At 44.4% G+C, this 12,845-nt stretch overlaps 1 protein-coding gene across 1 annotated transcript in view; it reads left to right on the forward strand.

The window, feature by feature from the left end:
• IFT57 (intraflagellar transport 57) overlaps positions 1 to 12,845 on the forward strand; it is a 54,872-nt gene that overhangs the window by 23,955 nt on the left and 18,072 nt on the right. The window contains 2 exon segments of the mRNA XM_044285022.1: positions 2,954 to 3,085; positions 8,729 to 8,791. Coding sequence (XP_044140957.1) covers positions 2,954 to 3,085; positions 8,729 to 8,791 — 195 coding nt within the window.

The raw sequence follows: 12,845 nt of genomic DNA on the forward strand, positions 1-12,845 counted from the left end.
GTCACGCCTCCTAGGGAGCTGAGCTATACCCAAGGTCTGTGTCCCCCAAGGAAGAGCGAGAAAGAGATTTAACTGGTAAGTTATACAAAAATCTCCTTTTTAAAATAATTCAGTGTGAAAAACATTAATTTACTTTCTGTTAGAAAAATGCTCCAGTAGTGAGGTATTCTCTTTATTATTATCACAGCCCCTGGTGTTTAATCTGTATAGTAATGTGTATGTCCACCTACTGAGGAGGTTGCACATTCTCAGTTCCAGCCTTTAACTGCCACTGGTCATACAGGTGAAAACCGAAAAATTTGAATATCGTGCAAACTTTATTTATTTCAGTAATGCAACTTAAAATGTGAAACTAACATATGAGAGAGACTCATTACATGCAAAGCGAGATATTTCAAGCCTTTATTTGTTATAATTTGGATGATTATGGCTTACAGCTTATGAAAACCCCAAAGTCACAATCTCAGGTCCCCTTTGCTCAGGGGATATGGATTAATCAGCTGACTAGAGTGTGACACTTTGAGCCTAGAATATTGAACCTTTTCACAAAATTCTAATTTTAAGCTGCATTAATGCAATTCCTTTTAATTTGCATTACTGAAATAAATGGACTTTTGCACGATATTCTAATTTTCTGAGTTTCACCTGTATATACTGTTAGAAGCTGTGACAGTTAGGGCTCTTTCACACCTGCGTTCTTGTCTTCCGGCATAGAGTTCCGTCGTCGGGGCTCTATGCCGGAAGAATCCTGATCAGTTTTATCCTAATGCATTCTGAATGGAGAGAAATCCGTTCAGGATGCATCAGGATGTCTTCAGTTCAGGACCGGAACGTTTTTTGGCCGGAGAAAATACTGCAGCATGCTGCGCTTTTTGCTCCGGCCAAAAATCCTGAACACTTGCCGCAACGCCGGATCCGGAATTAATGCCCACGGATCCGGCCTTAAGCTAAACATCGTTTCGGCGCATTGCCGGATCCGACGTTTAGCTTTTTCTGAATGGTTACCATGGCTGCCGGGACGCTAAAGTCCTGGAAGCCATGGTAAAGTGTAGTGGGGAGCGGGGGAGCAGTATACTTGCCGTCCGTGCGGCTCCCGGGGCGCTTCAGAGTGACGTCAGGGCGCCCCACGCGCATGGATGACGTGATCGCATGGCAGGTCATCCATGCGCATGGGGCACTCTGACGTCATTCTGGAGCGCCCCGGGAGCCGCACGGACGGTAAGTATACTGCTCCCCCGCTCCCCGCTACTACTATGGCAACCAGGACTTTAATAGCGTCCTGGCTGCCATAGTAACACTGAACACATTTTGAAGACGGATCCGTCTTCAAATGCTTTCAGTTCACTTGCGTTTTTCCGGATCCGGCGTGTAATTCCGGCAAATGGAGTACACGCCGGATCCGGGCAACTCAAGTGTGAAAGAGCCCTTACAGAGGACTTCAGCAGAAAGAACACCCCCTTGAGCTGTAATAGGGAGAGATCTGCAGCAGAAAGGACACATATCCTGATCTTGTTAGAAAGAGCCTGCGTCTGCCAGACTTACAATTTATCCCAGTTTTTAACTCCTAGTAACTGAAATTGACACCAGATTCTAGGTGGTGTAGATTTCAGTTTCCTGTTCACTGAAAGCCAGAAGAGTCTGTGCCTCTTAATAAATTTGGTGCATCTTACTACAGCGACTGTATAGTAAGTGCTGTAGGAAACAAAAGTATTAGTCCTAAGGCTGGGTTCACACGGGCGTTGCAGGTGACGTGCGGGAAAAGATGCGGGTGCGTTGCGATTTTTCCCCGCGAGTGCAAAGCGTTTTTAATAAGTTTTGCACGCGCGTGAGAAAAATCAGCATGTTTGGTACCCAGACCCGAACCCGGACTTCTTCACAGAAGTTCAGGTTTGGGTTAGGTGTTGTGTAGATTTTATTATTTTCCCTTATAACATGGTTATAAGGGAAAATAATAGCATTCTTAATACAGAATGCCTAGTAAAATAGGGATGGAGGGGTTAAAAAAATAAATAATAATAATTTAACTCACCTAATTCACTTGTTCACGCTGCCCGGCTTCTCTTCTGTCTTTTTCTTTGATGACCTGGGAGAAAAAGGACCTGTGGTGACGTAAATGTGTGCATCACATGGTCCATCACATGATGCCCACCATGGTAATGGATCATGTGACGGACCATGTGATGAGCGCAGTGACATCACCATGGGTCCTTTTCCTCCCAGGTTCTCAACGAAGAAGACAGAAGAGAAGCCGGGCTGCGTGAACAAGTGGTTGAGGTGAGTTCAATATTTTATTTTTTAACCCCTCCATCCCTATTTTACTAAGCATTCTGTATTAAGAATGCTATTATTTTCCCTTATAACCATGTTATAAGGGAAAATAATAATGATCGGGTCCCTATCCCAAATCATCTCCTAGCAGCCATGCATGAAAATCGCACCGCATCTGCACATTCACTTCTATGGGGCCTGCTTTGCGTGAAAAACGCAAAATATAGAGCATGCTGCGATTTTCACGCAACGCACACACGATGCGTGAAAATAACCGCTCATGTGCACAGCCTCATAGAAATGAATGGGTCCGGATTCAGTGCGGGTGCAATGCGTTCACCTCACGCATTGCACCTAAGCAGAAAACTCGCCCGTGTGAAAGAGGCCTTAAACAGGATTGCAATAACTTTGTTTACAAAGGACCCTTGGAATGGGTTTTATATACGACGCCCAGTAGGACCAGATGATTTGTACATGTAATGTGTAGAATCGGATATGTGCCTCCTCTGTGCTTAGGTAGGTGCAGAGGTTGCTATTGATCTGTACATTACTCCTATGCAGTTCCTCCTCATACTGTATGTAAGTGAATTGTAGAAAATGTTAGTTTTATATTGCATTCCCTTCACACTCTTTCAGTGAATTAAATAATGCTTAGTCTGTTAAACGATGTGCATTGTGTTTACAGGGATATCTGGACAAGCTCCACAGTGAAGTCAGCAAGACCTTGGAGAAGGTGGGCAGTCGTGAGAAGTATATCAACAGCCAGCTAGATCCCTTGATCCAGGAGTATCGGGCTGCACAAGCCCAAATGAGCGAGGTAATGTTGTCAAATATATTTGATTGAAAATGTCTCTTTCTGGCCCTTAGTAGAATTTGAAGATATCCCATATTTTTGGTGATTGCTATACTTGGAAATGTGTAGTAGAGCATAACGCGGCACTCACCCGGGAGTAAAAATCTTCTAGCTTTATTGCTTTCTGCGGGTTACATAAACATGGACATGAACATCTAGGCGACGGGCGTTTCGTGCATACCTGCACTTCGTCTGGCCTTCTCACCACACAAACTGTGGCACGCCCCTTAAAGGCACCTAATGAGCCACATTATACAGCACCTGATACAAATCATAGCACTAAAAAGAAGGATAAAAATGTGTACCTGAGAGACCGGGAATGTCACATAAACCTTACAGTATTGCGCTTCCTTAGGAGATATTTCATAAAAACACACTAAGGTCATTCCTGTCGTTTAACCCTAGAGGGCCCAACACACTGGTTTTTATGATAATTTCTGCCTCCTTTTGTAATAGCATTTTTTCTCTATCTCCTTACCTGTTGTAAACGGAATGAACCACAGAACCGCATTTGGCCAATATCACCTCCATGTTGCTTGCAAATGTGGTCGATCAATCTCGGTGCTCCCACCTTAGTTCTAAGTGAGCGTGCATGCTCGCCAAAGCAAACCTGCATCGCCCTGACCGTTTTCCTTATATAGTATAAACCACACGTGCATATAATAGCATACACTACATAATTAGTCTGACAGGTAAAAAACTCCTTTAAAAAGAATTACCTATTGCCCAATCTTACATATGATCCCTTTAATAACTTGCTGCAAAAACGGCACTGGCCACAACGATGATTACCCTCCAGCATCATACGTTTTAGCCAGTTAGGTCCCTGTTCAGACAGTCGCATACGGACTGGCATCATACAGACTGGCATCATTATAGTAAATAACATGTATACCATATATATGGGTATAGGTTTTAGAAATCGATTTGGGAGTGATAGCAACTGAAAGTGAAAGCAGGTTTCAGCTGCTTTCACTACTGACCCAAATTCTAAAGACTATGGGGGTAATTTACTATGCACCACTATCTGTGACTTCGCCCCGCTCACGGCAGGTCTAAAATTGTGGCGGGTTAGGGGATGGGCCAGCAGGCCCATCTCATTCATCATTTTCTAAGCCTGTTTTAGGCGTAGAAAAAAGTCTAAATGTAAGTGTAAAAGGAAATATTAATTATTAATATTTTGGGATAGTATCAATAATTCATAAATAGGTGTGAGTCGTCTAGTGATGACTCTGCCTATTTATACTATATAAATACAACTACCTGTTGCCCTACCTCTTTTCTGGACTACGTGCGATGGATTATTACGGTGGTGACCACAAATGACTATAAACTGCGTATATAACAATAAAGTAATTTATACAAGTCTGCAGTCTATAAATTCTATTATATCTATATATAGTTATACCAATGGTTATAAATATATATACATATAGACATACACCGCAATACAGTAGCAACACTACAAAACCTGACTACGCTAACACAACACAATCTACTATGCAATCCCAATTCCACCCCACACACTATCTACACATACACTTACATACACACACTATTAGCAGCGCCCACCCACCTAGCTACACACTGTCCCCACAGGATAACAAGGGGTTAATACAATATAGATATAGGCAGGGTAGATAGCAGGGGTTACAGTGGTAGCAGTTAATGAAGTTGTAATATTACAGGGGTTAATATGTAGCTGTGGGCTATGTAATATAGCAGGGGTTAATGATATTGGAAAATATTGGTGGCAGTGGGTAAGGGTTAAATATATAATATAGTGGGTATAAGGGGTGGATAAATGCTCGCTTGACAGGCGCTGCACGGGTTAACCTTCCTCCTCCATGGAGCTGCTTGGTTCATCCTCCCCCTGAGTGCAGCGCTGCCAGGATTATTTAAACCCACCAGCGCTCCTGTGCTTCCAGCGCTGCAGGCGTGCGCGCACGCCTGCAGGCAAGTCCACGTGTGCTGGCACAGTGATATGACATCATCGCACCAGCCCGCACGTCCTGGCTCGCGCTTCCGGGCGGGTGGATGCTTTGATCCTCCCGCCTGTGAAGTGTCCGCGCATCTCCGGCACCATAATTACAGCACCGGAAGTCCGCGGCATACAAAGACAGGGGAGCCCTTTGTTCCCTTGTCTTTGTAATGCAAAGCATCTCCGGCCCTGCCGGCGATGCTATCAAAAGGCAGAGGATCTCTATTAACGTGGCCTAAACTGGACATAATTGTCCAATCACCTAGGTGTCATTTCTCTCCTGCAGGCGCGCAGGCATGCGCTTGCAGGGGGAAATCGGCTGGGGACACACAAACTATTTGTTTGCTTTATTATTGCTGGGTAGCTTGCACCTGCGATTTGTCTCAGGAGGTGCTGTTCTGTTTTTTGCTTATATGTACAGTACAGACCAAAAGTTTGGACACACCTTCTCATTCAAAGAGTTTTCTTTATTTTCATGACTATGGAAATTGTAGATTCACACTGAAGGCATCAAAACTATGAATTAACACATGTGGAATTATATACCTAACAAAAAAGTGTGAAACAACTGAAAATATGTCATATTCTAGGTTCTTCAAAGTAGCCACCTTTTGCTTTGATTACTGCTTTGCACACTCTTGGCATTCTCTTGATGAGCTTCAAGAGGTAGTCACCTGAAATGGTTTTCACTTCACAGGTGTGCCCTGTCAGGTTTAATAAGTGGGATTTCTTGCCTTATAAATGGGGTTGGGACCATCAGTTGCGTTGTGGAGAAGTCAGGTGGATACACAGCTGATAGTCCTACTGAATAGACTTTTAGAATTTGTATTATGGCAAGAAAAAAAGCCGCTAAGTAAAGAAAAACAAGTGTCCATCATTACTTTAAGAAATGAAGGTCAGTCAGTCCGAAAAATTGGGAAAACTTTGAAAGTAAGGGCTATTTGACCATGAAGGAGAGTGATGGGGTGCTGCGCCAGATGACCTGGCCTCCACAGTCACCGGACCTGAACCCAATCAAGATGGTTTGGGGTGAGCTGGACCGCAGAGTGAAGGCAAAAGGGCCAACAAGTGCTAAGCATCTCTGGGAACTCCTTCAAGACTGTTGGAAGACCATTTCAGGTGACTACCTCTTGAAGTTCATCAAGAGAATGCCAAGAGGCGTGCAAAGCAGTAATCAAAGCAAAAGGTGGCTACTTTGAAGAACCTAGAATATGACATATTTCAGTTGTTTCACACTTTTTTGTTATGTATATAATTTCACATGTGTTAATTCATAGTTTTGATGCCTTCAGTGTGAATCTACAATTTTCATAGTCATGAAAATAAAGAAAACTCTTTGAATGAGAAGGTGTGTCCAAACTTTTGGTCTGTACTTTATATTATAGAGGACCAGGCATCCTCTTTGGAACTTAGCACTCCCCGCCCATCCCCCACCCCTTGGTTTTTAATCAGAGTAACAATGGAGCTGGCCCCTCCGTGTTAGAGTAGGTCCCACCTGATAAGAAGCTACATTGTTGTCTGGTAGGTGGGCCCGACATATTTTTGATCAATAATATGCGCTAAGAGCTTCTTCACTGCTTTGCAGTAAGTATTGGCGTCATGTATTTGACCTTGTTCACACATTCACCTGTTCACTCAGTCTTAGTGCATTTAGTGGTGTGCTGCTACTTTATTTGTTTGCTTTATTATTGTCGGGTAGCTTGCACCTGCGATTTGTTTTTATATATATATGTGTATATATATATATATATATATATATATATATATATATATACACATCCTGGGGGCATCACTAAAGTATATATAGCCATGCATATGAATTACAGAGGCATATATGCATGTCTATATATACACTTATACATTGGGCCCATATGCAAGGGACATATATATCTATCCCCACATATATACTGGCCATACAGGGCCAATATATATATATATATATATATATATGTTAGACATATATACGTATAAATATTCAAATCTCCCCCTTAAAGGGCTTCTGTCAGCCCACTAAACCGTTTTTTTTGTTTTGTTAATATTAATCCCTACACTGCGAGCTCCCTGTACATATGCTAAATATTCGTTTTTGTTCAGTAGATTTTGTTAAAAATCAAGTTTTATAATATGTAAATTACCTTGCTACCAGCAAGTAGGGCGGCTACTTGCTGGTAGCAGCCGCATCCTCCTCTCATCATGACGCCCCCTCCGCCGTTTGATTGACAGGGCCAGGGAACGGGATCGTTCTCTGCTGGCCCTGTTTGAATTCAAAATATCGCGCCTGTGCCATACCTGTCTTTAATCGGCGCAGGTGCACTGAGAGGCGGCCGCTCTCTCGGCCGCTCCATCCTCAATGCGCCTGCGCCGGGTGTAGATGTGACGTCATCGGCGCAGGCGCATTGAGGATGGAGCGGCCGACAGAGCGGCCGCCTCTCAGTGCGCCTGCGCCGATGACGTCACATCTACACCCGGCGCAGGCGCATTGAGGATGGGGCGGCCGGGAGAGCGGCCGCCTCTCAGTACGCCTGCACCGATTAAAGAAAGGTACGGCGCAGGCGCGATATTTTGAATTCAAACAGGGCCAGCAGAGAACGAACCCGTTCCCTGGCCCTGTCAATCAAACGGCGGAGGGGGCGTCATGATGAGAGGAGGATGCGGCTGCTACCAGCAAGTAGCCGCCCTACTTGCTGGTAGCAAGGTAATTTACATATTATAAAACTTGATTTTTAACAAAATCTACTGAACAAAAATGAATATTTAGCATATGTACAGGGAGCTCGCAGTGTAGGGATTAATATTAACCCAAAAAAAAAAAAAACGGTTTAGTGGGCTGACAGAAGCCCTTTAAGACAGCTCGGAAGCTGTCTTACATTTAGAACTGCCGCTGGATGCGCCAAAGTTATGGAGGGGCCTGGATCTCTTGATAACTTTGGCGGATCCACTGCCAGTTTTAGACGCTGTTCTTAATAAAGCCCTAAACACTGGTCTTAGTAAATGTGCCCCAATAGCTCCCTACATGTAGCAAATGCAAATGGCTAATGCTTAAATCCTGGTCTTGTTTTAAAGCTTAAATTGTCAGCTGTCAAACAAGAGCAGACTCAGATCTCTAGATACATCACTCGAGATATGAAGGGTTAGAGAAGCCCTTAACCCCTTAGCTGGCTGCGATCTCAGTGGTGTGTATAACCTGCATACAGACTGGCATCATTATAGTATACAGTGGGAGACACATATGCAAACTGTTGTAATTCCTACACCATTTACCTGATTTGGATGTAAATACCCTCAAATTAAAGCTGGCAGTCTGCAGTTAAAGCACATCTAGTTCGTTTTATATCAAATCCATTGTGGTGGTGTATAGAGCCAAAAATCTTAGAATTGTGTAGATGTCCCAATATTTATGGACCTGACTGTATATTGTATATACCAAATATCAACATCCTCTCCAAATAGATGCTCACATCTTGCCAATACCATGATTTCCTACCCAGCAATTATATAGTGTTCAGTAATGTATTCAGAAAAACAGGTAGTGCACAATTTGTGCAAAATTGCAGCTGTTGCTTTATTACAATATGTATTGAATTGCATAGAATGAATTAGTTGCTTGTTTTCTCCCCCCCTTATAGTTAAAAGAGCAACACCAACAAGTAACTGAAAAGGTGACAGAAAAGACACGAATCCTGTCAGAGGTAAGTAAGCATTTCATACTTTTATGGTTTTTCCATCTATATCTATTTTGAAGTTACCGTATGTATATAGGATCTGTGCACACTGCATCAGAGCCCTGTGTTTAACATATCCATAGAAAATAAAAAATACCCCTAAAGTAGGTGCTAGATATCAATATATACAAGTCACAATTGCCCACGGGGGCAAAATCCCTAATTGGCACCCACCTCCCCTTAAAATGCTCCTTCTTAAGATGGATAGCTTCCAGATATATAATGCAACAAATATATATATATATTGTAAGGGATTAGGTAGCGGGGCTGTCGTCTCCTGGGTAGACAGGCACAGTTTAGCAGGCACACCGAAGAAGTTACAGTCCACACGGCAGGAACTTCGTTTAACTGACCTCAGCCAGTTTTATTGTCAGGTTGAGGTACAGAACATAAAATATAGCAAACAAAAATCCTAAGCCTGTCCGGCTCTAACAATACAGCATGAACCCTCCCTGACCAAGTGCCGGCCTAATACCAAGCACCTACACAAAATAGCAAAGTCCGTACCTCTTGAAGTGCTCTCACAGGCTCCATGCAGGTAACCTGTTCCCAGGCTGAGCGAGCTGTGTCTGCATTCTCAGCCTTATATCAGGCCAGCACACCTGAGGAGTAATTACCTGACAGCCCAAAAGCCGGACTGTCCGGATGGAGTGGGCCCCACCCTTCTCTCCCCACTCCAGCAACACAGGCCCTAAGAACAGGTTTTATGCAAACCCGAATTGCACAGACCTCTCCTGAACATTTCCCTGGTTGCTTTTAAATGACAGAAGTGAGAAATCTTGGGCACACATAGACCCCATCCACTACTTCTCCAGACACTCTGTCACATATCCTCCCCCCCTGTTTCAGACCCGGGGCTGGAACACATCTGGACATCAGACAATGTACACGGGACAAGGCATCTGCATTTCCCATTTGGGTCCCTGGCCTGTGCTTTACGGTAAACTGGTACTCTTGCAGGGCTAAGAACCATCTTGTTACCCTCCTATTTTTTTCCTTATTCTCACACATCCATTTTAAGGGAGCATGATCCGTGACCAATTCAAAGTGACGGCCAAGCAAATAGTAGCGGAGTGCTTCCAGGGCCCATTTAATAGCGAGGCACTCTTTTTCCACAATTGCATATTTTTGCTCATGGTCATTAAGTTTCCTGCTCAGATACAGTACAGGGTGTTCCTCTCCATCCCTTACCTGTGACAGTACTGCCCCCAGTCCCACCTCAGACGCATCAGTCTGTAGGACAAACCCTTTCTTAAAATCTGGGGTTATCAGCACTGGCTGAGCGCACAGGAGGGTTTTTAAAGTCTGAAATGATTTTTCAGCCTCTTGTGACCACTTGACCATGACAGAGTCTTTCCCTTTTGTCAGGTCCGTTAATGGGGCTGCAAGGGAAGCAAAATTAGGTATAAATCGCCGGTAATAGCCTGTAATCCCCAAGAAGGCACGGACTTGCTTCTTGTTTACCGGTTGAGGCCACCTTTGTATGGCTTCGATTTTGTTTAACTGGGGCTTTACTAGGCCTCGGCCTATGATGTAACCTAGATACTTAGCATCTTCAAGACCAATGGCACATTTTTTGGGATTAGCTGTGAAGCCTGCCTCACACAGGGAATTGATAACCGCCTGCACCCTAGATAGATGGGATTCCCAGTCTGGACTTTGGATGATGATGTCATCCAGATATGCGGCTGCGTACTGTCTGTGGGGTCTTAAAATCTTATCCATCGCCCTCTGGAAGGTTGCAGGGGCTCCATGCAAACCAAACGGCAAGACCACATAATGAAACAACCCATCAGGAGTGGCAAAGGCAGTTTTCTCTTTGGCCTCATTTGTCAGGGGAATTTGCCAGTATCCCTTGGTTAGGTCTAGAGTGGTTATATACCTGGCATTTCCGAGCCTGTCAATGAGCTCATCAACACGGGGCATTGGGTAAGCATCAAACTTAGATATGGTGTTCAACTTTCGGAAGTCATTGCAAAACCTCCAGCTGCCATCTGGTTTGGGGATCAGAACTATAGGACTGGACCACTGGCTATGGGACTCTTCAATTACCCCAAGTTCCAACATTTTCCTCACCTCTTCAGAGATAAGCCCTCTCCTGGCCTCTGGTATTCTGTAGGGCCGCAGCTTAACCCTTTTCCCCGGTTCTGTAATGATGTCATGTTTTATGACAGAGGTGCGACCTGGGCTCTCTGAGAAAAAATCCCTATTCTTAAAGAGGAATCCCTGCACTTCTACCTTTTGTGTCTTGGCCAGGGAGTCGGGAACTGTTACCTCTGGCAACAGGGGCTTCCCAGAGCACCGCTGCTCTGGTGGGAAGGAGGTGTCAGCTGCAAGTGATAGTCGATCTTTCCACGGTTTTATAAGATTAACGTGGTATATTTGCTCAGGCTTCCTCTTACCTGGTTGACGTATTTTATAGTTTACCTCATTTACTTTCTCTATCACCTCAAAGGGGCCTTGCCACTTAGCCAGGAACTTACTCTCTACTGTAGGGATCAGTACCAGAACCCGGTCACCTGGTGCAAAGGTACGTACTCTGGCACTGCGGTTATACACCCTTTGCTGTGCCCCCTGAGCCTGGGCCATATGTTCTCGTACAATAGGCATCACCGCAGATATACGGTCTTGCATTTGTACCACATGTTCTAGGACACTTCTATAGGGGGTAGCTTCTTCTTCCCAAGTTTCTTTTGCTATATCTAGAAGACCCCTAGGGTGGCGACCATATAGCAACTCAAATGGGGAGTAGCCTGTAGAGGACTGAGGCACCTCACGGATGGCGAACATGAGATAAGGGAGAAGGAAATCCCAGTTTTTCCCATCTTTGTCTACCACTTTTTTAAGCATGGCTTTTAGAGTTTTATTAAATCTCTCTACCAGTCCATCAGTCTGTGGATGGTAGACAGAGGTACGCAGCTGTTTAACTTTGAACAGTTTACATAACTCCTTCATGATGCGTGACATAAAGGGGGTACCCTGATCTGTTAGGATCTCTTTTGGTAGTCCCACGCGACTGAACACCTGCACCAACTCTTTAGCTATGGCCTTCGATGACGTATTACGTAAGGGTATAGCTTCCGGGTAACGAGTAGCGTAGTCCATGATTACGAGAATATGTTGGTGGCCTCGAGCAGATCTTACAAGGGGCCCCACCAGATCCATGGCTATTCTCTCAAATGGTATTTCAATGATTGGTAGAGGTACCAGGGGACTACGATAGTGTGGCCTAGGAGCTGAAATTTGGCACTCGGGGCAGGTGTCACAATAGTCTTTAACATCTTTATGGACCCCAGGCCAAAAGAACCTTTGAAGGACTCTGTCTGTAGTCTTTTCAGCTCCCAAATGTCCCCCCATAAGGTGACCATGAGCAATATCTAGTACCGTGCGTCGGTACACTTTAGGAACCACCAGTTGTTCCACCAGATCCTCTCCCCTTTTTACCACCTGGTACAACAAGTCATGTTTCACAGCCATATGCGGGAAACAAAGTCTGCCGTCCGGTTCCACCAGTTTACCATCAATAGACTTCACATTTTCCCTGGCTCTAGTAAGGGTGGGATCTTTTAATTGCTCAGCACCAAATTTCTCTTTCCGTACTGCCAGGTCTGGCAAATTGTCATTAAGTGAGTCTTCCCTCTCTGGACTGCTCTGACCCTCTTCTAACCTATCACTATGGTCAGAGACCTCAGGCTCCCCTACCATGACAGACAAGGGAAACGATTCACCATCAACAGAAGTCTCTCTTAAATACCCACACCTTTCGGTACCCGGTGGTAGGTCATCTCCTTCCTGACAGGCATTTGAAAGTTTATGTTCCCATAGCTGCCAGAAATGTGGAAAATCCCGCCCCATGATGGCATCATGCATTAACTTAGGCACTAAACCAACCATAAATTTTTCTGCCCCGAATCGGGTATTTACATCTACCACAGCAGTGTGATAATTACGGGTGTCTCCATGTATGCAGGTTACCGCCATGGTTTTCGTTTGCCATTTCCTGGGGTTTACCAAATCCGTT

This window comes from Bufo gargarizans, chromosome 3 (genome assembly GCF_014858855.1).
Source record: "Bufo gargarizans isolate SCDJY-AF-19 chromosome 3, ASM1485885v1, whole genome shotgun sequence".
NCBI classification, from domain to species: Eukaryota; Metazoa; Chordata; class Amphibia; order Anura; family Bufonidae; genus Bufo; species Bufo gargarizans.